General features: G+C 35.9%; 1 protein-coding gene across 16 annotated transcripts in view; it reads left to right on the forward strand.

Moving 5' to 3' along the window:
- Positions 1–27,955, forward strand: part of NRXN1 (neurexin 1) — a 705,459-nt gene that overhangs the window by 247,767 nt on the left and 429,737 nt on the right. For all 16 annotated transcript variants that reach the window (XM_071739794.1, XM_071739789.1, XM_071739790.1 and 13 more), the window contains one exon: positions 24,139–24,577. In XM_071739794.1, coding sequence (XP_071595895.1) covers positions 24,139–24,577 — 439 coding nt within the window. The remainder of the gene's footprint in view (positions 1–24,138; positions 24,578–27,955) is intronic.

Raw genomic sequence — 27,955 nt, forward strand, 5'->3', positions numbered from 1 at the left:
TTTTCTTGGAAAAAAGGTGAGGAAGAGTGCATTCCAAGCAAGTATAACAACCCATCCTAATTATGCATTAATAGAAGGCTGTTAGCAGTGCTACAGGATAAGCTGCTGCTACAGTGTACCAAAGGAACATGTTAAGAAGTATTTGCTCTGCAAATTCATTATCCTTCCATTATCCTATCCTTTTCTGCTTGAATTCTTCTCCCAACTCTCCAACTTTTGGGGATCTTCAGTTCCTCATAGTACCTGCTGCAAGAGGGAGGAGGAATTTGAGGCTTTTTGAGGAAGAATGTGACACAGGGTAGTAGCTCAGCATTGCTGCTTTCCTCTTTTTTTCTTTGTTATATTTGCTTTTCTTTCCTGTTTCTGAAGCAAACAGAATTTCTTTGTAGAAATTCTACAAAGCAGTATTGCTGGTGCTCATTTAGCTGTGGCATAGAATTAGCCTTGTGGAATTTTCATTTGCTTACTTGTTTATCTGTCTGCCAAATTTGAAACTATTAATGCTTTGACTGGCTAGATAAGAACCAAAGATTCTTGGATGAATTTAACAAGCAAGCTCTGAGAAAAACAGCAGAGCTTATTTAAAACAAACCAGACCAAACCTAACTCAAACCAAGAAACCACAAAAAAACAACCAAACAAAAAATAACAACAGAAAACATCACATAAAAATGGACCAGTAGGAACTGCCAGCTTCAACAGAGCAGTTGATAAGAGTTCCATGTTTATGTATAGCATACCTGAATTTCAGATTTAGGTATTTTTAAAAAAAATCTATTTTAGGTGTTTAGTCAATATATTACTCTCATAGAAATTACAAAGAATGTGTTTGGAATGGTCCAAATGCACAAAAACCACTGCTGTTTCTGCACAGATACTACTGAAATAGATAATATTCAGTATTTATGATTATTTACAACTTTTGTGTGTTACAATGCAACAGATTCTGTTAAATACAGGATAATTTATTCACAAGTCTGGAATGCATGTGCTCTGCAGAAATGTTCAAGTTTGTACTGACACTATGCAGTATGATCTAATGTAGTAGCTGCTTTGCTAAGGTAGAGAATCTCTTCAAAAAATATTACTTTATGCCCCAGCAATAATGGAGATTTTGATGTAGTTTATTTTTTTATACTAGTTCTGCAAGTTGCTATAAACCAAAGATGATACTAGAAAAATATAGATTCTAGTTATAAAACACTTCAATATGTGAGTATTTGTTTCTGCTATAATATTGTATATATCATTACAAATTGATAAAAAAGAGAGATTTTTCATGATGCTCTCTAAAAATCAATCATTCACCTTCCACTGTGTTGCTTTCTTGAGAATGGAAGTACTCCAAATTGCTTGTTTATTTTCTCTCTACCCATTTGATGCAATTGATTTTGGTTGTGTTTTTAAGACATATGGAAACTAGTGGCAACAGAACTTTATTCTTTCTTTGTATGACAATTATTTTTTGAAATTTCACAGAGGTATTTAAAGTAGTGAAAATGCAAGTGCACAAACTTTGCTACAGATCTGACAGATTGTTCCGTTTTAGTTCATTGCTCAGTGTTTTGAACCAGAGGAGTGTGACACTCTAGAATGAAAGGGTTCTACATGTGTTAGTGTTTGTGTGGTTGCTTACAATTTAGATGTGAAGGAGGCTGCTGGATATAGTTTCTCACCCATGAAAGAAACCCACCAAAACAACAAACAACACAAAACCTCCACAAATTTTCTCAAGGGAGCAGCCTATCCATTTGGTCTTTGAGATAGAGGCCTTTGCAGAGCCCAGACTACATTAGCATCTAGTTGTGTCAATCAAATCACCTACAGGAATCAGGCAGGCTTTGCAAAGTCTGAATTGGAGGTTATTGAGTCTTAAGGAGAGATTTTCCTGCTGCACATTTAGAGTGATTTATTTATGTTGCAAATATAGGAATCTACTGTTGGCAAGAATGACTCCTTTCTAAGAAAACTGGTTTGTTGGCTAGTAGAGTTTGAGATTTAGTGCAGGACAGGCAGGGGCCCTCTGGATATATGCCCCAGAATAATTAATTGTTACCAACAAAATATGTCACCTGATTTCTATCACCTGTTTACCTTCCATTAGAATAAATTATATTATTTACATTATTTCTGTAATTCACTACTGGTTTTTTATTGGGGTTGACCACCACTCACAAAATGAGGAAGGTTCCATTGATCTCAACAGTTCAGAATCAAAGCTTCCTTTGACACAATGCCCTCAAATTACATCTCAATAATTAAATAGAGGGAGCATTGTGTCTTTTGTGGTACATAAACGAGGTCCTTATGTTTAAGGAGGCATTATGGTTATAAGGAATCTGGAATCTGCATATCTAGATACTGTTTTGAAATTTCTATATGTAAATGTTAAATTTGTTTGCAAGGAACTCTGTAAGCCTTTGTGTGCCTTTGCAGAATGTTGCATACAGCCCGTTTCCTGAACCTGAGGCTTTGTAGCAGTCCTTTCTGTATGGCTTTTTTTCCAGTGCTATGAGCAAAATACTATCAAGTTCCTGGATGGCTGAATCCACAGGTTGTATGAAGCAGTAGATTGTGTTGTGTCACAGTTTAACACTGGCCCGGCAATCAAGCTGAATAAGAGATGCTCTCTATTAATCTCTCTCTCCTCCCTGATAAAGAAAGGAGAGAGAATAAGAATTATGGGTTGGAAACTAAACTACACAACTTTAATGAAACAGTAATGATAAATAGGAAAAATTACTAAATATATACAAATATACAGGAAAATGGATACCACATTCCTCCCCCCTTCCCCCCAATAACTCTCACGTCACCACCGAGGCTGGGAAAGTCCAGGCTGGACTCCTGGAGTCAGCAGCAATTGGGAACTGGAGGCAGGAACACACAGATATGGGCTGGCACGGATCAGGACCACAGGCAGATGAATGGATGGAATTCTCCCAGGATGCCGAAGGAAACAGGGACAGGCGAAGAAAGGGAAGCAGGAAAGGCAGGAAGCTGGAAGCTGGCTTGGTCCTTGTGATCCCTCAAATTCATACAGAGTATGACATGTATGCGATGGAATACTCTAGTCAATTCTGGCATCTATCTTGTCTGTTCCTCCCCAAAGGAGGGCTGCAGGTGGGACCTCTTTATTCCTTCTGGAGGGTAAAATGTTCCTCAGAGCTGAGCAGTGTCCTTGGCTCTGCACACCAGTCTCTTCCTGTAACTATAAACATCAAGTGTTATCAGTCCTAGAAGCAGACACTGTCTGAGAAACTTGCTGTTAATTTCAGCAAGTGCAGCTACTTACAAGAGACTTAGCTGAAAGCAAAAGCACAAGACAGAAAATTACCTTTATCCTGGCCTAACCAAGACATGTTGTTACTGACAGAAGAATGTGTGGATTTTGAGTAGGCAACAGTGATTTATACAGCTAACACTAAAGCAAGTGTGGTGGCATCTGCAGCTCTGTTGGCTCATTTATATTTGCATTAAATTTAACTAGAAGTTTGACACATAGTCTCTAAGATTGTCCCTGTTCTGTAATCTTCTATTAGTCAAAACTGTCACAGTTTCCAAGGAACACTGATAATCTAACATGGCACTTGAGAAGATGGACATATTCTGAAAAAAGAGTTAAGACCCATGAAGTGCCTTTGCTGTATATACAGAAAGTACCCTTTTCTATGGAAATATAGGTGGACTCAGTGGGTCCAGATGAACTTGATGAGGTAATTTTTTAAATGAAAAGTATAGATTAGTGTAACATAATTTACACACAACAAACACAGGGGTTGGTATGATATTTAAAAACGCAGCGCTAGGAAACAACCAAATTATTTTTCAGTGAAGAAAGACAAACAAAACAGACAAACATTAGCCATATTTCAAGTGGCACTGAAGAAATTCTGTCCCTTCTGAAGATACTCGGTATCAAAGGATGCTCACAGGAGATTTTTAAATACCTACACCTCTCTTGAGTACCACTTTGAGCAAATTAGCAGGGAATTCACAAATTATAGAGAAGTCTGATTCACTAAACACTCTCCTAAAAGAGACATCCACAGTCCATTTCTTGCTGACATGAAAGTGAAATGAGTGAAAACAGGGAAAATCAGAGAACTGTATCATCAGAGACCAAAAAGTGAGTTAAAAGGAGTGCAATTTACTGATAAATTTAAAATTTCAGGATGAACAGAAAATAGCTACAGTGAGTAAAGAGCACTGAAAAAGTAGTGTTAGTTCCAGAAAGAACATGATTGTACTTTGCTAGAATGATGAAAAGCCCGGTGTGTTTTTCTGCAGATTTAAAAAAAAAAAAGTTTGGGTTAGAAATAGTCAAACCTGTGGAGCACCTCAGTTATCCTGACAAGACGTTATATGAATGGTCAATATTTAAAGCAGCTTTAATGAGGAAACTCAAATTTAGATCATGGGCTAAGAATCATAAACATCTTCAATTGTCTATAGGTATTTCAGCCATGAAACCAAACATGACATTGATGATTGAGGGAGTCACACAAATATGTACTCAGGGGCAACTACCAAATGCTTCAGAAGTTTATACAAAGTAACACTAACCTGCATGAGGTTGGTAGGAGTGTACAGAAAGCAGAAGAGAAGTAATTTTAAGTAAAACCTAGGAACTAACCTGATCACCTGCTGCAGCAAAACTGTGGATATTGTTTACTTGGACTTCAGCAAAGCTAAAGCATTTTTTCCACTGCCTTCTCCTGGACAAACTGGCAAGATGGATTGGATGAACACTCTGTGAGGTGGGTAGGAAACTGATAATAGGTCACATTCAGAGAGTGGTAATTAATGTTTTTTACTCAGGCTGGCAGCCTGTCACAAGAGGGAGATCAATACTGGGCCCCTGCGGTTCAACTTCTTTATAAATTATCGGATGATGGGATTGAAAATACCACCACTAAGTTTGCTGATGACACTGAAACAGGTGGTGATGTGAACACATCCGAAGGAAGAGCCATGTAATAGAGAGACCTGGGACAGGCTCTGTGTGGCTGGGGAGCATCCTTGCTGAAAGGGACTTCGGGGTCCTGGTGGAAAACAATCTGAATATGGGTCTGCAGTGTGCTGCTGCAGCAGTAAAAGCAAATCAGATCCTGGGATTTATGCTACAAGGGTAACACTAGAAGGGACAGTGATCACTGTACTCAGCACTTCTCATGTGCTACCTACAGTACTGTGCCTAGTATTCAAAAAGATGAGGAAAGGCTGGAAAGGGTCTGAAGAGGGCCACAATGATCAAAGGGCTGGAGGATTTGCCCTATGAGGAAGGACTGAAGGAATGCAGGGTCTTTTGTCCCTTCCTGCTTGGAAGCACCTCGTCACAGCATTCCAGCTACAAAGAGGGCAGAAATTCTTTCTTCACAGGCAAGAGACAAGGAGCAATGGGTGCTGGTTGCATCAGAAGATTTTTTATATATATTAGGAAGAAACTTTATACTATGGGAATCATCAGTCACTGGAACAACATCCTTCCCCACCACCATGGTGGAGTCCCCGTTGCTGAAGATTTTCAAGATGTGACTGGAGAGTGTGCTAGATAATCTCACCTAGACTTTTTCATCAAAGTTCAGACCAGATGATCTTCTGAGGTCCCTTCCAACATGGACTACTCTATGATTTCATGAAAACCAAATTGGAGAAAGTCTAGGAGAAGAGAATATGTTGTTATCATAAAGGAATATAAGGTGTTGTGATGTAACTGTATCATAATAGACAATGATCTCTGAAGTGAGAAAGGTGCAAGATAGGGTTTTCTGGCTTTAGGCCTCCAATGAAGTTGAGAGATAATTATGAAGAAAGGAGAGAGGGAAAGAAAGTGTATTTTCCTTTTTACAACATCTGTTCTGAAGCATTTGAAATCAGAATAGGAAGACAATGAAAACATATGTGACCTCCAATATGTTTTCATTTTACATTAGTTTTTGTTAACGCAGTGTGTTTGTTAATAATTATTGGTGGTTAGGACCATGTATCCAAAATTATTATATTTGAGTGGTTTTTCCCTTGTAAAATATCTAGCTAGTAATTGTTTGTTTACCTTGACTGGAAAATTCTGTTCCATAAAACCTTTTGGATGATGTAATAATGTAAATGCAGATTTATTTTCAAAATATATATATATAATTCGGGGACTGGATCATCTCTTTAATAAGGAAAGACAGGGAGATCCCGGACTATTTAGTTTGGAGAAAGAAGACTGAGAAGAGATCTTACAAATGTGTATAAATATATAAAGGGCTGGTGTTAAGAGGATGAGGACAGACTCTCAGTGGTGCCCACCCCTCTAATATAAGGGGCAGTGGGCCCCTGACAGAATACTGGAACAGGCTGCCAGGAGAGGTTGTGGTGTCTCCTCTGAAGGTGTTCAAAACCTCTCTGAACACAATCCTGTGCACCCTGCTGTGGGTGAACCTCCTTTACTGATGGAGTTGGACTCGTTGATCTGCAGAGGTCCCTTTCAACCCCTGCCATTTTGTGATCCTGTAATCCCGTTGTTCATAGAAAAGTGTGTGAGGAGGGAAGGAGTTTTCTGTACCAACCATTCCAGCAACAGGAAATATTAAATTATTTGGAATGTGGGAAGGAATATAGCACTGTAAGGGAGACTGACAGCATTCAGGCACAGAAACTGATGTGCTGAGGGAAAACGTCTATTTTTTTTCTTAAATATTTGAAGAATATACATTCTAAAGCACAGAAGCACAAGGGCATTAGTGCAGTGGGATTACTGAAGTGAGAATTAGGATTGGCTGATTATTAGGAAAAAGTGATTGACAGAATAGATTATATAGTGGAGCACTTTCCCAAAGGTATTGGTAAAACCTCCTGTCTCAGTCTTCACTAAGATACTTCAGAGCAGATTGTATATAGAAGCAAAAGCTATTCTGCAGGGAAATACACTGTTCTTGAAGAGCTATGCTAGAGGAATCATAGATTCACTGCAAGCAGTTTATGTGAATCATTTAGAGATGTGTTACAGATTTTCACTCGTTGAAATAAGTTCCATGACATTTCCTACAAATCCCACTCAGCGAATCATAGTGAGTTTGTGGTCATTGCAAACCTACTAACTCAATATCCCATAATAGTGTTTTATATACATTAATCATTACACTTTTGCGGAACAGACTTTTTTTTAAGAATTATATGAAACAGGACTGTGAAAGATATAGGATGTTTGTATTCTGGCAAGAGGAGTGTTTGGTGAGGGAATTCTAGAAGTTTATAGACCTGGTGATTTCACTGTGACCTCAGCTTCATCCTTTTTTTCCTAGTCTGTTTCTTCCTCTATGCTAAGATTAGGTGTTCTGCATACTAATATTGGTTTTAAAATGTAAACCTTGCCATGATCCAAGGGAAAGGAACACAGAAATTTGTAGGAGTATACTTACTTAAGGGACCTGACCTTCAGAAAAGCACTTTGTCTCCCAGATGCTAACAGTATTTCTTCAAGGGCTTGTGTATACTTTGCATAGGCACAAACTGGAAACAACTGAAGGAGGCTGGGAAGTTTTTAATGAATTAATTTCTCTCCAGTACATAGGTTATACTTAATATTTACCCTTTGATATACCAGCAAGAAGGACACCTATCTCATGCTGAATAGTCCTCAGCATCATCAACTTCTGATATAGGTATCCTGCTGTGCAGGCTAGAGGTAATTTGTATTGAGTTATTGATTATATATTAATCCTATCTTCTTCTAATAAAGACCTAAGAGGAAAAAACTAAGAGTACTCAGAGAGATGTTTTCATCCCTTGATGACTTGAGCAACATCAGTGATAATCACTGTGTGTCTATTTGTTTCCATGACCTTTTGCCCTCTTCTTCTTTTCACTGTGCCTGTGCAGAGGTGCCAGAGGTTGGAAATAACTGAGTTTCTTGAGTATCTAGATAAGATGTTTATGATAATTACCATAAGGAACAGCATGCTCCTTTTCAGTCAGGCATTTTTTTATGGATACAGCTGATTTTGTGCTCAAAAGATGAAAAAACAAATTCTAGTCTTCTCCCTTCTCATCTCATTTGCCCAGTGTGGATATGTTTTTCAGATGACACAAGATGCAGGTCAGCCACTACTGCATTTATAAATATTCATAGCTATATAGATGGGGGAAAAAATAAATGAGAGGTTAGCATAGATTAAATATTCAGCACAACTCATCAACATGAGGATTAAAATGGAAATATGCATTTCCAAATATAAAGTATTTGAAAATACTTCTCTATTTTTCATCAATCACTATGTTTGAAAAAAATGAGATACTTTGAGATAAGTCATGGTAAAATGCAGACTGGATTTCAAAAGGGAGCCAATAAACTGAAAAAAGGTAGCCAGAAATTGCAAGGAAGGTGTTTGTGAGTCTTGTTTCTCCAGAATCACAGCGAAGGAATTCTTAAAGTGTCATTATCCTGGACACGAAAAGACTGTAATCCTTGTTTGAGAGAAATGTTTAGATATTTGCTGCCTATAGTTTCCATTTCTTTAGTCAAGATTCTCCTTCCTTTACTGGAACTGTTAATCTTCTTAATATCTTTAATACAAAACTGTAGTAAGTATGTGGAATATGTCCCTGGCAGCTCATCCACATTAAGTAGTAATACAGAATATTAGCAACAGCTGTTAAGTGATATGTTACATTAGCAGATAACAAAATATAGTGAGAACACAGAACTGTAATGCATCATTAGAGTCTAAAGTTGCATGGTAAAATGGGCCACTGTGTACACCTGGATGTTAACTGCCAGGTTCTTAAAAACTTTGCTTACTAAAGGTACTAATTTACTGACAGTATGATACCTCAGCTTCTGTAAAAACTCCAGGAGTTAGCAGATCTCCTTTGAGCTTTTTCAGTTGAGACTCTGTTTGCTTTTAGGGACACAAACTTCACTGAGCTAATCAGAAAACTTCTCATTACGGTAAAATTAGCACTGAATTGCGCTAGTTCTGAACCTGGCATTGAAGTTCATACCAAAGCTGTCTGTTTGAAGAATGCTCTTGTCCATTTTCACAGTATGAAGCAATCAATTTGATTTGCCCAGGCTGTTTCCCCACCAGTAGTTGAAAAAGTTTTTATATAACCATGATGGTAAAGTTTTTATTAATTTTATTTGGGCAATCTTTGAAAACCTGTAAACCAACATATAATTTGTTCTTGAAGATCTAAGGGATGTGTTCAAGTGAATCCTTTATTACCTGCCCTAGTTTGGTCCTGTACTGGCAGCGCGGTTGGACTTGATGATCTTCAGAGGTCCCTTCCAACCTCAGACATTCTGTGGTTATTCTGAATATATTGATTACTGTTATAAAAACAGACAAAAACCATCCAAGATGGCTCACAGAACTAAAATTACTTGTGGCTTTGTGTACATATGTCACTTAAAAATTAGTGTTGTGCTATTCTACCTTTTTTCTGGGTCTAATCCAATCCAGAGCAGCTGAATCTTTCAAAAGCAGATAAAGTCTTCTATTTTCATCCATTAATTAGAAAACAGATAGATTAGCTACAATAGTAATTATTTCTACAGATTATATTTTCTAGCAGCTGTAATTTCTTTCTTTTCTTAGGATTCTAATACTGAAGGTATTTTTTTATTTACTGTTTTGGGAGGAATGGAATACTGATGATTACTTGCAGGATTCTATTTTGAAGCTGAATACATGCATAAGCCAACAAGTACTTAGTTTTAAAAAAAGAATAAAAAAGAGGAGTGAAAATCAAAAACTTTAGGTGTATTTGTCCTGCTTACCCCCAGAAAATCCCAAACAAAATTAAACAGTACTTAGTGTATTTCTTTCAGAAACAAGTATATTCTAATATTAGACTTTAGGGACGTAACATTGAAACAGAATATTCAGCTAGAAAAAGGCATTCTGTTTTAATTTAGACGAGTTTTAAGACAAGAATTATAACATTCTGTTATTTAAAATATAGTGTTTGTGCCCTAATGGCTTCCAAAAGTAATTCCAGGCAATTTTCATACAGTTGAGAGCTACGGAGGACTAAGATGCTTCTTTGCCATCTGGGTGGTGCATATTTTCTAAGTTTTACTGGACAACTTGAAAGTAGTAATGAGTCAAGAATTACTTCTTTGCTTTTCGTCTGGTATTGCTGAAATAAATGCCCTAAAACGTTTTAACAAAAAAGATTTGTAGAAGTATAAAAATCTGTATGTCCTTATTGAGCCAATGCTGGTATCAGCTAATTTTCAGATTGAAAATACAGCTATTTTTTTACTTTTTCACAATTGTTTCTAATATGTTTGGGTGGAGGTTAGGATGATATTTTCCTCATGTTTAAAAAAAAAAAAAAAAAAGTTTAGTTTACTTTTAACACATTGGAAAAATATCAAAATGGATGTCAAAGAAAAAAAGTGTCAATAATGATATAAATATCTAGTGTTCTAGTTTGTTTTAATGAGCCTATTATTTCATTCAAATATCCTCAGTCAGTTTTTCAGGTATTTGCAACTCTAGATATGTATCCATTCTAAAAACCCACTGAAGTTGGTACCAAATGAGACCTTAATTTTTTGGCTGTAAAAATTGTAGTCCATACAAATTTGTTATTTTTTAGGTATGCATACAGCTCAGATATCTTCAAAGTTGCAAATAGTAAGTTTGTGCTCATTAAGAATGCAAAGAACTGTAAAGAAAATTGAAAATGCAGTGAGGTAACTTGAGTAAAAGCCTACATATTTTGGCTCATTTTGTGACTATGCAAAAAAAAAATTATTAGTACATCTAATGTCTTAAAAGTTTGTGAAAATACTTCTGTTATATCTGTGTTTGGGGGTTTCATTTTTTTCAACTAAAAAAATATTGGAGGTGAGTAGGAGCACATCTTTGGTCTCTTTTCCCTGACAACAACAAAAGAAACAAAAATCAAACAAACAAAGAAAAAAAGCACTTGTTATATTACAGTGGTTTGTAAATTGGTCCCAGGTTATTGGTAGTTACCTGTGATGGAGTTCATAATGCCTGTTATGTAGTTGAAAAAGAGAGTGTCTCTGATTCAGGTATGAAGTAAGTGGCAAACTTAAGCTAAATAAAGGGTAAGAACATATACTCTATGTTTAAATAAATATTGTTAGTCAACCATCTTCTCTTTTCTTACAAGCACAGAGGAATCTGTTAGGAACCATAAAAGTCGAGTTTGTCATTCCTGTGAGACATATTTAGAAATACCTTACAGCAAAAATCATATGAAACCACTGTATCTGTTGAGTCAATGATTATTAATATCCAGGTGGCTTAGAATTTTAGTTTCCAAGCTTGTCTTTTGAAAGTGTCAAAGACTGAGGATTCAAAGATGAAGAAATGTGAAAAACATCCTTCAGTAGATAATTGGTTATACCTTTTATTTTTTTCTGAGATCAGCCACATTGTTTGCATCAAAATGAACTTCAAGAAGAAAAGAAGTTATTTTAAGATTTTCAGTGTAGAACCCTTGTCATCTTAATTTATACTGATTTATTTTGAAATATTTTTCATTGTTTAAAATAAAGCTTGAAGTTTGAATCAGAAATCTTGACTCACTGTAAGGAAAAAGGAATAGATTTTGAAGCAATTTTCTTACAGTTCAATTGGGAAACAATTTTAATCTGATTAATACAGAACTTATTTTAATTTTAATTTTTTTTCTCGAAGTAAAAAAAGTACATGGTTTTGTTGAGTGCATCCTTTCATTCATTAGCTTTTCTTACATAAATCTGTCTGGATTATAGTTAGAGGGACATATTTTCAAAATATACTTAAATGTTGGGTCCAGGTCTTGGATGGAAGCTTGTGCATACTGAGCACAAACAAATGTTCTTTGAAATCCATGCCTGTTTCTTTGCTTGAAAACTAAGCCTGTCACTTGCACATACAGGCAACAACCCTAAAAGGTTCCAAAAACTAGGTGGCACCAAAAAACAGAGCTCCATATTTGAAAATTCTCCTTTTCTTTTTAAGCTGAAGCTTTCAGGAGATGCCAGGGAAGGATGTGTGAGTGTGTTCATATTTTGCAAAGTAGCTTTTCCCCTCATTTGTCAGTGGTGGACATCCAGCTGTTAACACAGAAAAAACCCTTTATAGAAAAGAAGTGAATATAAATCAAACTAGCATGAGCAGGTCAGGTTTTGCAAGAGAAAAATTATTAATGTTACAATTCCTGAAATCAGTGTGATTCTTGTTTGCCTCATGGCATCTTTCATCTTCAAGAGCAACTTATAAAAAAGCCAGGCAGTTTCAAAGACGAGACTGGATTTTGCCTTTGGTCTGACTGTAGTCTGAGCAGGTAGGGTGTGCCCTAGTAGTATTTATTGATATTTATTGAAACTAGTAACTTATATAGATATTTTTTTACAGTATTTCTGCTGACCAAAAGTTGTCTTCAAGTATACTTTTTAGTCAGAATGAGACTATTCTGAATTAATTTTCTACGGAAAGGCAAATCCTTTTCCCCTGTTTAAGCTACAGTAACCATGAGACCCATACTACATTTTTACTTTCTTAACTGTTATCTTCTGACAAATTAATGTTTTAATTAGTCATCATCAACAACTTGATACTTAATTCTCAGTCAATCTTTATACAGTGGACTTTCTCACAGTCTTTAACGAGAAAATAATGGCTCCAGTGGGAGTAAGGCCCCACTACAGAGAGCACAATCTTGAATTTGGCAAACTTTTCCAGAAAAAATGCATGCTATAACTATTTTCATAGTCTTGTATAGATTGTGGGGTTTGCTTTTCTTTTCGTTGTTGTTGTTTTTCTGTTTGTTTTTTCTAAATGAATTTGTACTGAGATGAACACAAGGGAGAGTTAGCATTATAGATGTAGCTGCCTAATTTTCTTCTTTAGTTTTTACATTATATTTTCATGATTTTTTATTTATGTATAATTCAGTGCATGTCCTGTATATAGTCCCGTTAAGGTATTTTAGGGAAAATAGTTAGAAAATCATTTTTGCCTTACACTGTTACCCAAGGACAATCTTACTTTCCGCTCACTTTTCTGTGGTGATATTTCAAAACATTTCAAAATATGCTTGATAAAAAGGCATCGTCAAGTTGAAGTGTTATTTGAAATTAAATAAAACAACAAAACAGCAAGAACAAAATGAAACAGCCAAACGTTTTAAGGTGAAAACAAATGTCAGAACATTGCTGATAATATTCAATTGATGTACACGATGACATAGCAAAGCAAGAAATGCTTAATTGCAGTGTCTGTACTAGTCCTCTTCATAACTATCTTCCAAATAAACTCTGAGAGGTGTATTTATTGTGATACACACACTTATGTAAGCAAAATTATTTTGGGAAACGTGTGATATTTGTAGGACACTACACTTTGCATATGAATTAGGTTTCAATAACCAATAATAGCTTGTGTGAAAGTTCACTCTCAGCAGGCAAGCTGCTCTTCTTGAATGTTATTAGGCAAAGTTTGTTATAGGATTATATATTTTTACTTGATTATCTGTCAAAAGAATTGATTTTGCTTGAGGCTGAAGACCTCTTACTCAGTACAGAACTAAAAGGAGATTTTATTATCTGGCATTCCTCTAGCACTAAGCTGACACCTAAGTCCATGTCTGGAGGTCATCCAGCAGAATCAGACCTTTTAAACACCATACTTAAGTAAGCAGGCTCTGCTTCATTCTCTTATTACAATGAGATGCCAAATCTTGAAAAACAAATAACTCATCCCTGGTCTGTGTCATTGTAATGACAATCACAGAGTCGTTCCCGTTGGAGAAGACCTTGTAGATCAAAGAGTCCAACCATAACCTGACTCTACCAATCAGTAATCTAACTCTACCAAGTGCAGTGCTTAAACCATGTTCCTAATCACCTTATCTATACGTCTTTTAAACACTTCCAGGGATGATGATTCAAATAACTCCCTGGGCAGCATATTATAGTGTTTAAATACCCTTTCTGTGAGGAATTTTCTTCTAATATCCAGTCTAAACCTCCCCTGGCACAACTTGAGACCATTTCCTCTTGTCCTGCTGCTTGTTACTAGGGAGAAGAGACCAAACCCCACCTCTTTACAGCCTCCTTTTAGGTAGTTGTAGGGAGTACTAATGTCTCCCCTCAGCCTCTTTATTGCCAGACTGAACAACCCCAGTTCCCTGAAATGCTTCTCACAGGACCTGATCTCTAGACCCTTCACCAGCTTTGTTTTCCTTTTCTGGACTCCCCCCAGCACCTCAATGTCTTTCTTGTAGTGAGGTGCCCAAGACTGCAGACAGCATTCAAGGTGCAGCCTCACTGGTGCCAAGTATCAGTGCCAGAGGCATGATTGCTCCCCTAGTCCTGCTGGCCAAACTATTCCTGATACAAGATAGGATGTTGGCAGCCTTCCTGTCATTTCAGGAAATACGAGTTGTTTAAAAAAGGAATATGTGGACAGAAAGGAGTGCAAAGGAACATTCTGCCCAGCAGCCTCAAGGTCTACCTGTCTGTATCACTGAAAGATGATTAAGGAAAAGCTGCCACTAAAAACATGTTGTAGCTTGATACCATGTTCCCTCTATTGGAGTTGTAGCAATAACTTTGCATGGAAAAAGTACTACCGAAAACTTAGTTTCCAATTGTCACAGGTGTCTGAGAAGGAAAAGATTGCTTGAAAACACTGATGTGATGAGTTACTGCAGTTGCAGTATTCGGAAATTACAGATGGAGGTAGGGAAGATTTTTTTCCAGATGACTTCCAGGAATGTGTCAGTCACGGCACAAGTGAAGGGAAACTTTGCAGTGTATTTAGCGGTTGGGATTTTTATATATTTTTTTTTTAAACTATTTTTTTTTTAACTGTTTACCTGTCATTATAAGGCAGAATTTAGCCAACAAGTGCATACATTGTCACTACATTAATATCAATAACCAAAATGGGAAAACTGCTAGAACGGCTAGGTTAGCAGAATGGGAGAAGGAAAGTTCTATAGCTTTTGAACAGGTAGCCAACTTTTCTGAACAGATAGTCAGCTAACAGGGCTGAAAGGGAAGGATGCTATGCACATGGAGGCTTGCTGTAAATTCATACAAAAGCCATGGCATTTGAGCCCAGGATTAGAGGGCTGCTTTCCTGCCATTGGAACAGAAGGTTCTTTCAAATCAGGAATCAGGAAATGGAGCAGATGAGTCTCAAGCAGAAAGAAGCCAGAAACACCCACAGCCAAGAGCTATTCAGCCAGATGCAAGAGTAACCTACACAACTGAGAGAGAAGAAAAAGCCAGTTAGGCATTTATTATTCTGGAGAAGTAATAAGGTTAACATCCATAAGTTGGCACCTAGTAACATACTGATGAGAGAGGCTGAAGGAAGAAAAAATTGTAATGGTAACAGTAGTAGAAAGAGAATAAACCCCTTTATTTCACTAATGACTTTAGTATGGAAAAAAACATTTCTTCAAATATTTGCAGGCATTTAGGACTACATATATTGGTAACTGTTTGTTTTTTGGGTTTTTTTAAGCAAGTTTTTGTTAGTTTGTCTTCAGATCTGTGTTGGGTACATTTTAGCTTTTCTGTTTGAGGCTTATTCTTTTGCTCTTTTTCTGACCTACTTTCATTTTTCTCACATACAACTCCTACCCTAAGTAAAGATAGCTCAGTTTTAAAGTACATCTGTCACATTGCTTTGAGATGAACTTGACTTGGGATGTTCCTTAGAGCATTCATTTTTATGTTTACATTATTTATGCATTTTCTCATACTTTGTTTCTGTATTTTTTGACCTTGAATTTAAAGCTTAAGATTCAATAAGTCTAGCATTTAATGACTGTTACGCTAAAAAAATAAGGCTTGAACCCTAAACCTGTAATTACTATATTCTCCTTTACAGTGACTCTTTCTTCTAGTCCCTAGACATGTTTTGTGTTTTGTCTTGAGCAGGAATGATTAATGGGGAAAGAGGAAAGATAGTGTGTGTCTGACTTTTCTGCAGAGTTGTCTTTGGTAACCCGTACTGTACTGTGAAAGAAAGGGTAGGGAAAGAGATGAAATCCAGCACAGTTGAGTCTCTGGTAGCCTTTTCTTTTTCCCGGTCACTGGGACATAAAATTAGGTTTTTTCCTTAGCCTTCATGTAGTGTATTAATGCAAAGCTGCTTTTGTCTCATGTAATACATTTTGTTTTCCTTTGGGTGATTCTTGTTTCCGTTGGTTTTGTTTTGTGATTTATGTCTCGATAAAGGCTTTATTTCTACTGGGGAGCCAATTGACCTTCTGTGGAACTAACTTGTTCCTCAATTCTGCAATTTAGATGTTGCCAAGAAATTTCTATTAGTCTTTGCCATGGTAAGTTAAAAAAAAAAAGGAAAAAAAGAAAACTTGAACCTCTTTTTGAAAACAGAAAGCATAGCAACCACAGCCAGAGACATTTAGCAGTCTCACAGCTGACAGCAGGACATACAAAGAATAACAAAATAGTCTATTGAATAGGGGAAAAAAGGTCTTCAGAAGGCTTGTGTCCACAAGTGAAAAACATATCAATCTCATTATCAAGGTTTCAGAAAAAAAATTAAGTTTTTTTCTACCTTCTCCTAATATAACATGCTAAATTATATGCCAACAACATGGAACATAAAAAAGCACTCTCTGGCATACTCTTTAGATGTCTCTATTCAGGCAGTCAAAGTGGGAGACAGAAGAGACAAACAAATAGTCCTTAGATCAGCATTCAAAACTCCAGCAAAAGGGACCAGTTTGCCCAGAAGGTCACCTGTCACAAATGTATTCATTCTGCAAATAGGTGACTGGTGCATGACACTGAGGTGACTTTCCCACTACTGAAGAGGGAATCTTAAAAAAAACAAGTATAAAATTTTTCAAAAAAGTGCCCTGTAACATTCATTATATTATTTTTACTCTGATTCTGCTGGTACTGGATTAGTTTCTGCAGCTTTATGTAACCGTTACCAAATTTTTATTGCCTTAGAGTAATTAAGATATCTCACCTCTACCAAACTGTGACCTATTTGTTGTTCTGCTTTTTGTCATTCTTTTAAAACATCATTGTTTGTGGATAGGGCAGTATCGCTTTTCAGGTCTGCAATATACCTACAGATGAGCCATAGATTTTTTTGTAGTGGGATTCCATATAATTATTCTAATTTTTTACCTTTTTTTAGTATCTATTTGCCTTCCTAGAATCATCAAGGGTATAACAAGCAATTTAAATAGAACATGTATTTGTGTGCCTTAAGTATGTCAGTTTTCTGTGAACAGAAGTTTTAAGGTTTTAAAAATGTTTTAAAAATATATCCTGTAATATGAAGAAACATAAGTGGAGAAAATGCTCATGTTGCTTAGTTACAGAAACAGCAAACATGACATATTTATCATCTCTCATCAGCCATTCCATGTGGCATTAAAGCACTAGCCAAGTATTTTGTCACGACATCGTATATTACTCTTGCATTTTAACATTGAGAGGTATTGTTTAAGCTTGGCTGTTACTGACCATATCTTTTTGACCAGATTGAGTATATTTTATTTTTCTATTTGAATGTCCAGTTTGCTCTGTACTCTGTATTTGCATACTATGAAGTTGAAATATCATAGTCACTTTATTATAATGGCTGTCATCTTCCTTAAAAAGAAAATTCGTGGGGGGTGACACCCTATAGGAATTGTATCTGTAAATATGATTTACTTTGGATGAAACTCCACTGAACCCAGTGATAGGAATGCAAACTTCAGTCTTCATGAAAGTTTCTGCCCTCTGAAGAACTGGTGTATCAATTTTACAGAGAAGCAAGGAGTAGTTAAGTTCTCTATGAGGCATTCAGATGGAGGTTAATTCCAAGATCCTGGATAACTGATCCTGGCTTCTAAAAGCAAAAATTATTCTAATGAGTATTTTCTTTCTGCTTCACAGAACAAAGTAGTGTGCAGAGAGTTTTTCTGACTTTAAAATATACTCGTTACCTCTAAAGATATAAGCAGTAGGGCAAAGTATATAATCATGCTATATGAGCGATACCTTAACCTCAAAAACGTCAATCTCTTGTTTCTCAAAAGCCACTGCCATGAGAGGGAACAGGTCTAATAAGCCATATTATGTATTTCCAGTTATTAAATACCCTTTTTATTCTTCTGCTGGATAACCTAAGTAGTGTTTAGTGCTCCTTTGTTCTTGAACAATCAATAGCCCTCATGTGGATTTCTTCTGTCATCACGGAAGATCCAAATCTGATTCTAGTAGACTGCATGTAGAGCTGAGTGTGCTCTATTTCTGCTCCACAGTTTTGGATGCTCAGAGTGAATAGGAAGAAGAGATAGGAGAATGTGAAACTCCCAGATAAGAATTCCATGGAATTTGTATCCCCTGTAGTTCATTAAACATACTCTGCTTTTTATTCCCTAGCTCTATTAATTCATGCTTTTTCTGAGCTGAAACTTATGAAGCAGTTTCCCAGACCACATTAACTGATCTAAAATAATGCACATGTGGTAGTTTTCTCCAGAGGTGTAAACGTGTGTATCATGGAACACCCCTGTTGCCCTGAGGCTTATCTCCCAGCAGGACTCTGTAACAGTCAGGTTTTGTTTTGGTGTGCAAAACAATCCCCTTTCTAAATTCCCCACACACCACCACTACACATGAACCCATATCCACCTTAGGAAAATAAAAGCCATTTAATTTGAGGACAAATAAATTGTACTCTGTGATCAGAAAATATGGCCTGTTTGTAAAGTTGAGTAGTCCTAGGGGCCTGAGTAGCTGTTGTCCTTCATACTGTGTGCTTTTCACAGAAATACACTCCACTGGAAACATTTTAATGGGGGCTCCTTAACTTTTGTGTAAATTATCTGTAGCTTACTGTGTTCATTCATATATTAGTTTTGGAGCTTTGAAATGAATTGAGGCATATTAGCCAAGTGACAACTCTCCTGTGAGAAGCTGACATTCATGGATTTGTTCAAAACCATTCAGCGAGAAAAAAAAAAAAAACATAATACTCTCAATGGTCAGTTTTACATTTGGATTTCTGGGGAATGTGATCCTGTATGCACCAGGTAGTTCTTATTGAGTGTGAAAATTCTAGTGGCTGTTAAAGAAAGCTGATGAAATTGCTTCAGGCTTCACTTACTGTAAGTCCCATTGCTACAGTTTCTGACATCTCTGTGCTGACTTCCCCTGACTTCACTGTGCTGAATAAAATTATCAGGTTAGCAGCAGCTACCTGAGCCATTTCAGATTATACCAGTCTCCATTTTAGAGAATTAACTGCCAGTTTTAATGGCATTGTTAATGGCAGGTGATCCAGTTTTCATGAAAATAAGAAAATACAGCTTTATGGTAACATAAGGAACTATATGATTAATTTTTTCAGCAGATTTGGAGAGTAGATTAATCCATTCATTCAAATTGCTGTTAGAAAAGCATTTTTTCCTCTTCTTCCTATTAGGTAAATAGACAAGCTCTTCAGAGCAAGATCATAACATAGGTGCTCTGAAGTACTGGTTTGTCTATGATTCTCAAGGAAAAATAGATGCTGCAATTTAGGTGATGTGATTAGCTCCTTAAGGTTCATATTTTGTTTTAATAATATAAAGTAATTTGAAAGAAGTACTTCACAGTAATTCAAAGGCATTAAATCACAGTGATTGAAAGGCTGTTGCTGGCAGGGTTGGAATATTCTGAAATGTTCAAGAGTAATGCTATTTTTTTCACTAGTAACATTTGTTATACAGAAGACAAAAAGAAACCTTTAATGTGTAAAGGGCTTCACTTTGAACTGAAAATTGAGTTGAAACCTGATTTCTTTCACACCTTTCATGATTTGGTATTAAATTTAATTGGACAGGGCCAGTAGAGAGAACTTCTGGGTTTTGTTGGTATTAAGGGTTTTTTTTTATATTCACTTTTTTATTTCATGTTTGAACTACTGTAAATTTAAGATACATCTCTAATAACAGTAGTAAATTTCCTCTGTTCTCCTTCACTTTTTCTCAAGTCATTCATACACATACATTGCCAATTTCTTAAAATGCTTTAATTGGCTTCTCTGTTAATTTTTTTGTTGTTGTTGAAGGCACCTGCCATGATGACTGGCACGATCTGTAATGAATTCTTAATCCATTTGTAGAGTTCATTGTACACTAGGCTTCTCCTGGCTTGCAGAAAATTATATACATGATATATATTTAGGAAGCATGAATTAAATTTTCTTGTGCTCCAAGATGCCCACAGACCATGATAAAGAAAGCACTGAGCTTAAAGTTAATTCTGCTATTGCTTAGCTGGACTTATTTGTTAAGACTCAGCACTGTGATAGGATAAGTTACCAAGTATGTGGCTGTCCTAGATGTCAGCAAAGGGAGCTCATATCTTGATTGTAAAATTATATGTAGGTCTTCTCTTTCTTATCTGGAAAAGAAATGTATTCCTTCCTTTAGATAGCTCAATTACATGTTCTAGAGGGCAGTGCTAACTGCTCCTTTTTTCTTGAGAGTTTAGGTGAGCTTTTGCAGTTTCCAAGAATGATTAATTATATATTTTAAAGACTGAGGCCTTGAAGCTTGCTTCGTATTACAAGGGAAGAATAAAGTGAATAGAAGACAAATTCAAGGTGCTCTTTATAGCATGATACAGTTCCCTGAGGGCTGGCAGTTTCCTGGGTTGAAAAATTGTATTGTTGTCAGTCAGGTATGAGAATGAGTGCAAGAATGCAAGAGTGATTACTGTGGCCAGCCCAATAGATGTGCTAGGAAACCACAGAATGGTGCAAGGACACTATCTGGTATGTTGTGTCGGAGCAAAGATGAATGTGACTGAAATACTTCTCCCTTGATAATTAGTTTCACTTGACTAGTTGAGGATCCATGTCTCTATCAGAAGGAGAGTGGATGGAGTTAACATTAAAGAATGATACGTTGGGTGTCTTAGGTGGAAATAGAAATGGATACTATAAACTATATTAAAAGCATGTTTGTCTTTATGTACCCAGAGCAAAGAGGAAAATTAAAGGCGGAATCCCTGGAAAATAATAAATGACTGAATTATTTGTATCTAGAAGTTAGCAATTCTGAAACATATACCTCCATGGGTTATATAGCACTTATTAGACTCAGAATTATTCCTTGCTGTTCAGTTCTTTTCCTGAAATTTAATGACTCCTTTTTGTGAAGATACTGCTTTTCTCTTCGGTGTTCTTTAAAGATGGCTAAGTACATCTTTCTTGGACAGGGAAATGGGGAGAGGAATAAGAATCTCAGAATAACACCAGGAAACAGGCTTCGAAATCCCAGCTGTGTTCAGTAAATAGTTTGCAGTTCTTTTCAATTGTGATTTTCAGTAATAATTCATATTTTAATACTAATTAGACATTGTAATTCAGTTCCCAATTTTCATCTTTGTAATATTAAAAAAATGTAAATATCCTAAAACTTATACCATAAACACTCTAAAATATATAGAGCTTATTCTGTCTCCAACACCAAGAATGTAACATGATCCAATCCTTTGTGCATTAATAACTATGGAGTCATAATTGTGGAATACTGAAATAAGAAATTTTCATATAAAATACTCAGGGATTCCAAGAATGTTTTGATATTGGTGGCATAAAACTCCTAATATTTGTTACTCTTACTAAAGTGCTTTAGTAATTTTTTTCTCATATATTATATATTAAGCTACTTGACAGAGCTGTGGCAAGTTAGCAAGAAAAATATTGTCAGGATTCCTGCTTGCAATTTGTCCATCTGGTCCTTGAACCATATTTGTTACAAATCATTGTCTCTAAATTCACAAATTACTTCAAATCATATAGAGCTGTTTTAGCCATAAAGGAAAGCTTAGCTCTCCTTTTATCCACTACTTTTTTTTATCATGGCTATTAAATACTAAGTTTATTATTCAATCAACCAGTTTTCATGAATATTAGACATTTTGGGAGTTGTTCATAAGCAAGACATTCTCTTTGAATGTTTATTTGTATTGTCCTAGTACATAATTTTGTTCAATAGGCAATTAAAGAATATTTTCTCCTTATGTTCTTTGTTGCTTAATTAGTTTCATTGTTGAGAGCATGATTTCATTCTAATGAAAGCCCATTTATTCCTTTTTAAAATCATATCTTCTAGCTTGTTTAGTGCTTCACAGTCTATTCTAGGAATGATGCCTCCTGTTATGCCTTCAAATGAAGTGGAAGCTATCCAAAATTCCTCTTGCCATAGAAAGCAGTCAAAGTTTCATGAGACTCGATACCTCTAAGTAATATTGCCTTCTAGGCTACTGGCTTCTTCCTGCATATTTCTGCCTTTTGGCTTTCTTTACTCTGAAGACAGAATGTCACCTCAATGGGAAATTACTTGTATGTGCTTATTTTTCAGTACTCTTCTGAATTCCTTTGCAAAATAGTAATCTCTGTAGTGTTACAGAAGTACTTTATAAATGCAAATATGTATCCTTATTCTCTAAGATTACAACTTTGTCCCATTCTAATAATTTTTGATGTCTTGAAGAAGGCAGTACCTGTTATCTGCCTCTCTGTGGTAGAGTATAATTTTTGCTGTCAGGAACCCACAGTAAGGTTTATTTGTTATCTTTCGGGACACAACTCCAGTGGAAAAAGTGGTATTTCTACTGAACTCTGGAATAAAATGCAGAAATAGGCTTTTAATTAGCCTTTACGGCACATTTTTAATAGAAAAATTCTTCTATGGTTTACAATGCAATTTGCTGGGTGGATAATAATATAATTTGAAATAACATAATTCTTATAGTAAAAAACTGTCACTTTATCAATCATCTCTCCTGTGTTCTGATATCTTTCAACTCCATTTTTTCAGGAGGAACTGTCACTTACGGGTCTTAGACTGTGTATATGCAAATGTTTTGATTTCTAGAAGTAGCACAGATCTGAAGTGAACTGTCTCTTCCTCTTACTGTGGAAACTGTTCAGTTTGCAGACTGGGTTCCCTGTGTCCAAAACAGGCTTTCGAGGAAATAAATACAGAAACTCTACCCTATTTGTTAAGCACTTTCTAACTCATAATGGGGATGTAAAGTCTAAACTAGCAACTGGTCCCCTGAGCAGCTGCAGCCTACATTATATAGTTGGAACACCAGATTAAGGGCCAAGAAAGTTGTAGTCTTGAATAGTTTAGAATCTGTAGTTGAGGAAGCATCAGTACATACCACTTTGATCTGCTGAGCTATTGCTTTTGCTCTAAATTGCTTTCTACAGAGATTTTGGCTTCTGTCACCGTGCATTCATATTCATCTATTCAGTGTAATTTTAGTCTGAGTATATATTTTATTGAAGAATCAAAAATACTGAAAACATATTTGTGCACACCTTTGCTGTTGAGGAGCTTCATTTAAGCAGTCTTTGGACAATATAGAAATAGTTGCAACTTCAGAATCTACTAGTGAAGACTTGAACCCTGGGAAACAGTTGTATCATGACAGACTTCTCTGGAGAGATGAGATATGTGATTTAAAGCAAGAATATCAAGAATATTTGCTGTGGAGGTCAATTGGACTTAAAACTAATATTGTCTTTTATTTTTATCAGGAAAGACTTCAGGCAAATTACCTCAGTGTTTATATTTTTGTTCTATTGAACTGGCTCAAAGATTGTCCCAGTTTTGTGGTTTTTTATCTCTATGATACTCGTTTCCCTATTTTATAGGTTCAGGATAACCACAGATGCTACTGTTCCTCATTCCCAAGGACAAACTGAAAAGATGCTAAATTATAAACTATTTGACCTTATTATATTTTCTGTACATGAACAGAATTAAGACAGTGACAAAGGATTTAAAGAAAGAAGTAATCTAAAAGTTCTCTAACATAGCAGAATGTCTGTGCAAAGATGGCTTTTAAGCTATCAAGGCCACACAAGCTAAATTGCAACTGATAGTGTAAATTATGTGCAGATTCATTCAGATTGTTTGAATTAACTTTAGAGATATTTTTGAACAACTTTGGCCTAGTGAAAACTATTACTTGTTAGTCCATTAAAATAGCTATTTAATTTTCTTGTATGCAAATTATTATATTCATATGCCATCATTACTATCTTTTAAATAATATGCTTTTTCAGGATTATATATCTGATTAAAATATTCAAATTGCTCCTAGTAACGTCTCAACTTTGCTTGCAGGTTGTATATAAAAATAATGATGTCAGGTTGGAGTTATCTCGACTTGCCAAGCAAGGAGATCCTAAAATGAAGATTCATGGGGTTGTAGCATTTAAATGTGAGAATGTTGCAACCCTAGATCCAATCACATTTGAAACACCGGAGTCTTTCATCTCTTTGCCAAAGTGGAATGCCAAGAAAACAGGCTCAATATCATTTGATTTTCGTACGACTGAGCCAAATGGCTTGATTCTTTTCAGTCATGGAAAACCCAGACACCAAAAAGATGCCAAACACCCACCGATGGTGAAGGTGGACTTTTTTGCCATTGAGATGCTTGATGGCCACCTCTACCTGCTCTTAGACATGGGATCAGGTACTATAAAAATAAAAGCCTTGCAGAAGAAGGTGAATGATGGTGAATGGTACCATGTGGATTTCCAACGGGATGGACGGTCAGGTAAGCTTCTTTTTTTATGTTCAGTATGGATTTTCATTTTATAGCTGACAGTACGGGGTATGTTGCCACTGAGAGTACTGGGTATGTTAGAGTTGCACATCACCTGAAAAATAAGAGAAATACAAAAAGTCATTACTTTCAGGTACCAGAATACAATAATTTGCAGAGTAAAATATTTTGTGTTAATATTTATTGGCTAATCAGGTACTTAATCTAGCAAAAAAAGTGTGCTGTGTACTTCAAAATCAAACAGTGTGCTTCCTTGCACCAAATAGCTGAAGTGGCAAGTTTCAGGAATAAAAACAAAGCAAAAAAGAATTGCTGAAAGTAATCCCCAACACAGGGAATAGTTGGCCCACAGAAACACTGCAGATCTTCTACTCATGTCAGCAGATCTCAGCATAATTAATATGCTAATGAATGGGTAACACCACTTACCAGCAGGAATGGAAATAAATAACTTGCTGTAATCTGTCAATATGACTGTTTTTCTGTAGCAGTTTACTTGACAAAATCTCTCAATGTAATGGGAAAAATAAAGAATTCATAAACTCTTCCTAATGGTACTGAAATTCATAAAATTCATTGAGCTAATGAAACTGTCTCTGTGTCCAAACTCCATCTGATTGTGAATATACATGATGACTTTAGCAAAAAAACAATATCCATTAATTGAAGGACAAATCTATTCTATGGTATTTGTTGTAGTTCATGCCAAGATTTGGGGGTGAGGGATAATGTACTGTGTCTGTAATTAAGCCCATTGAATAATTTTCTGATAGATATCAGCATCTAATCTGAAGTTTATGCACATTCTGAAACTGACTGTTGAAAAATGTAAACTCTAATTTTGCATTTTGTGGGGTTTTTTTTCCCCCATTTTCTGCCTTCTAGGGATTCATTTCCATGAGCTGCATTTTTAATTTTTTCTGAAATTATTGCTTTATGACTTACTTTCTTACTACTAAGGTTCAAAAGAACCTTACGTGTCTGCTTAAATTAAAGACTTCAGTCAAATCCATGCTGAATGTCAGACCAAATTCAATTGATTAGCCTGCCCTAGAATTATGAAAACTAATGAAAATAGTGATTTATTTCCTGGGTTGTGTGGCTTCAAACTGTAATTTTATAGTGTTTACTTTCTGGATTATAGTATGTCAGTTACCTATTTATGTTTCTTGAGGTTAACAAAGAAACAGAAAGCAAAAAAGCCACACAAACAACAACATTTCAACATCTTTGTTGGAGATGTGGACAGTGGGATAGATTCTATCCTCAGGAAGTTTGCTGCCAGTACCAACCTGTGTGGTGTGGTTGGCATCTTAGAGGGAAGGGATGCTATCCAGAGGGACCTTGACTGTCTGGAAAGGTGGGCCCATGGCAACCTATTGGAAGGTCCTGCACCTGGGTCTGTGCAGCCCTAGCCACAAATAGAGGCTGGGGGAGAATGGATCCTCAGCAGCCCTGGGGGAAAGGACTTGCACTTTCATTGGTTCACAAAAACTGTAGCTTACGACTGCCATTAAGAGAGTTTAAGTCATACTGTATTTAAATCTTTAAATCTGTTGATGGACATCAGTAGGAATGTAGACTAATTTTAAGAAGCAATACGCACCTGGTAATCAGGACTGCATATAAAAAGTCCAATATATAGGTAAAAGAAAAAATAATCTAGCTGATGAATTGCCTGTAATCAAGATGGGCGAACTTTCTTTACTCAGTCACTCTTGAAAATTGACCATAGTACTTATTTTCTCTTAAACATTGAACTATTACTAGGAATGCCTAATAGATATGTAGGCATATGAATTGAAAAACTGAATTTTTACTTAAAACCTGAACCCAGACATCAAAGATTTTCTGTGATTTTCATAGAGACAATAATACTTTACAGTAGAAGTACCAACAACAGTAGCAATATTTTTCTCAGTGAGAATGTTGGCTAAATAGTATTTTAGACTGTCAGATTTAACTGAGTAGAATGACTGCCTAACAATAAAATAAACAATGAACTGTATGTTCCTAACTTTTTCTGATTGGAACACAAGTACCAGTTTGTTATGTTTAGATTATTTCTTCATGACTTATGGATGTTGATCTATTATTCTTTTTTCTATGAATAATAAAACCCACTTTACTATTCCAGGAAAAATTTTCATTTATTTTCTCTAGTGAAACCAAACATATTAGAAATTATATGATCACTTTTCACTTGCTTACCTTCAGAATTTTTGTATCAGTGAATGTATATGTATATTCACGCCTTGTATAAAAAAATCTGGTATTTCTCAGACTTTCTTGCTACTGCTGACAAAGTACTTCCCAACCTATCAGTATAAAGTAAGAGATTCTCCTATTAATGAATAAGTAGTCAAATAACCTATGATTTTTATTTTTTTCTTTTTAGCGAAGTTTGGTGTTGTGAGATCTTTTACATATCCTTCAAATCCAATGCAAAGTGGTTCTCTCAGATAATAGAAAGCTGTGACATTTCTCAAGGAGCTTTTCTAATTTCCTTGACTTTCATATTAGTGGATCAGCAAGTACTCCATTTATTTTTCATTCTTTGCTCTCTTACAGACTCTCAGTCACAGGGAGCATCCACGCTAAAATCCTGACTTTGTCATTGCCTGTCTGGGACTACAGTAGGGGAGATGTAAGGAATGAGAGCACATTTTAAACCATATTTATTCAGACCCTGTTAATGAGTAATTCTACTGATGCCCACAGATTTTAGGAAATACAAGGAAAGGGTGCCCTTTGATGTCTTTTTCTCAAGGAACTTTTGGCCTTTTATTCTTATAGAAGTTTTCACCTTATAATCCCATCTTGCTGTTTTAAGACCTACTCTGAGTGCTTCCTTACCTAAAAAGCAGTTCTTTGCTGAGAAGAAACTCCCAAAACTGAATTTCAGTGTTAAATGAAGAAGGATTTCATACCTTCTCCATTGCTTTATTTTTCTTGTTAGGTACATAGCATTCTCCATCAGTCTGTTGGTTTGTTTTTGTTGGGTTTTTTTATTAAGTAGAAGCAGAGGACTAAACCTGGTACTAACTGCTGTGTCTGTTCATGTGATCTGAGTTTCCTTTCACAGTTATTCTGAATTCCTCTGAAGGCTCTTAGCTTCATAGATACTTCATATGTGTGCTCTGTCTTAGCTGTGGTTTGTATGCTGTGGTCAGAGTCTTCATTCCATTATTACATGCATGTGAAGTGAATTTAGAAAACCTCGCTCTGATTTTTCATTTTTTCTTACTGATCAAATGTATTTCATGTGTACAAAAAGCACCTGAATATGCTACATAATGTAAGCAGAGAGATCAGAATAGGTGTAGCAGCTGTATGTGCAATCTTCATATTTAACTGATAAGAATTGAG

Source organism: Heliangelus exortis, chromosome 3, assembly GCF_036169615.1.
Source record: "Heliangelus exortis chromosome 3, bHelExo1.hap1, whole genome shotgun sequence".
Taxonomy (NCBI): domain Eukaryota; kingdom Metazoa; phylum Chordata; class Aves; order Apodiformes; family Trochilidae; genus Heliangelus; species Heliangelus exortis.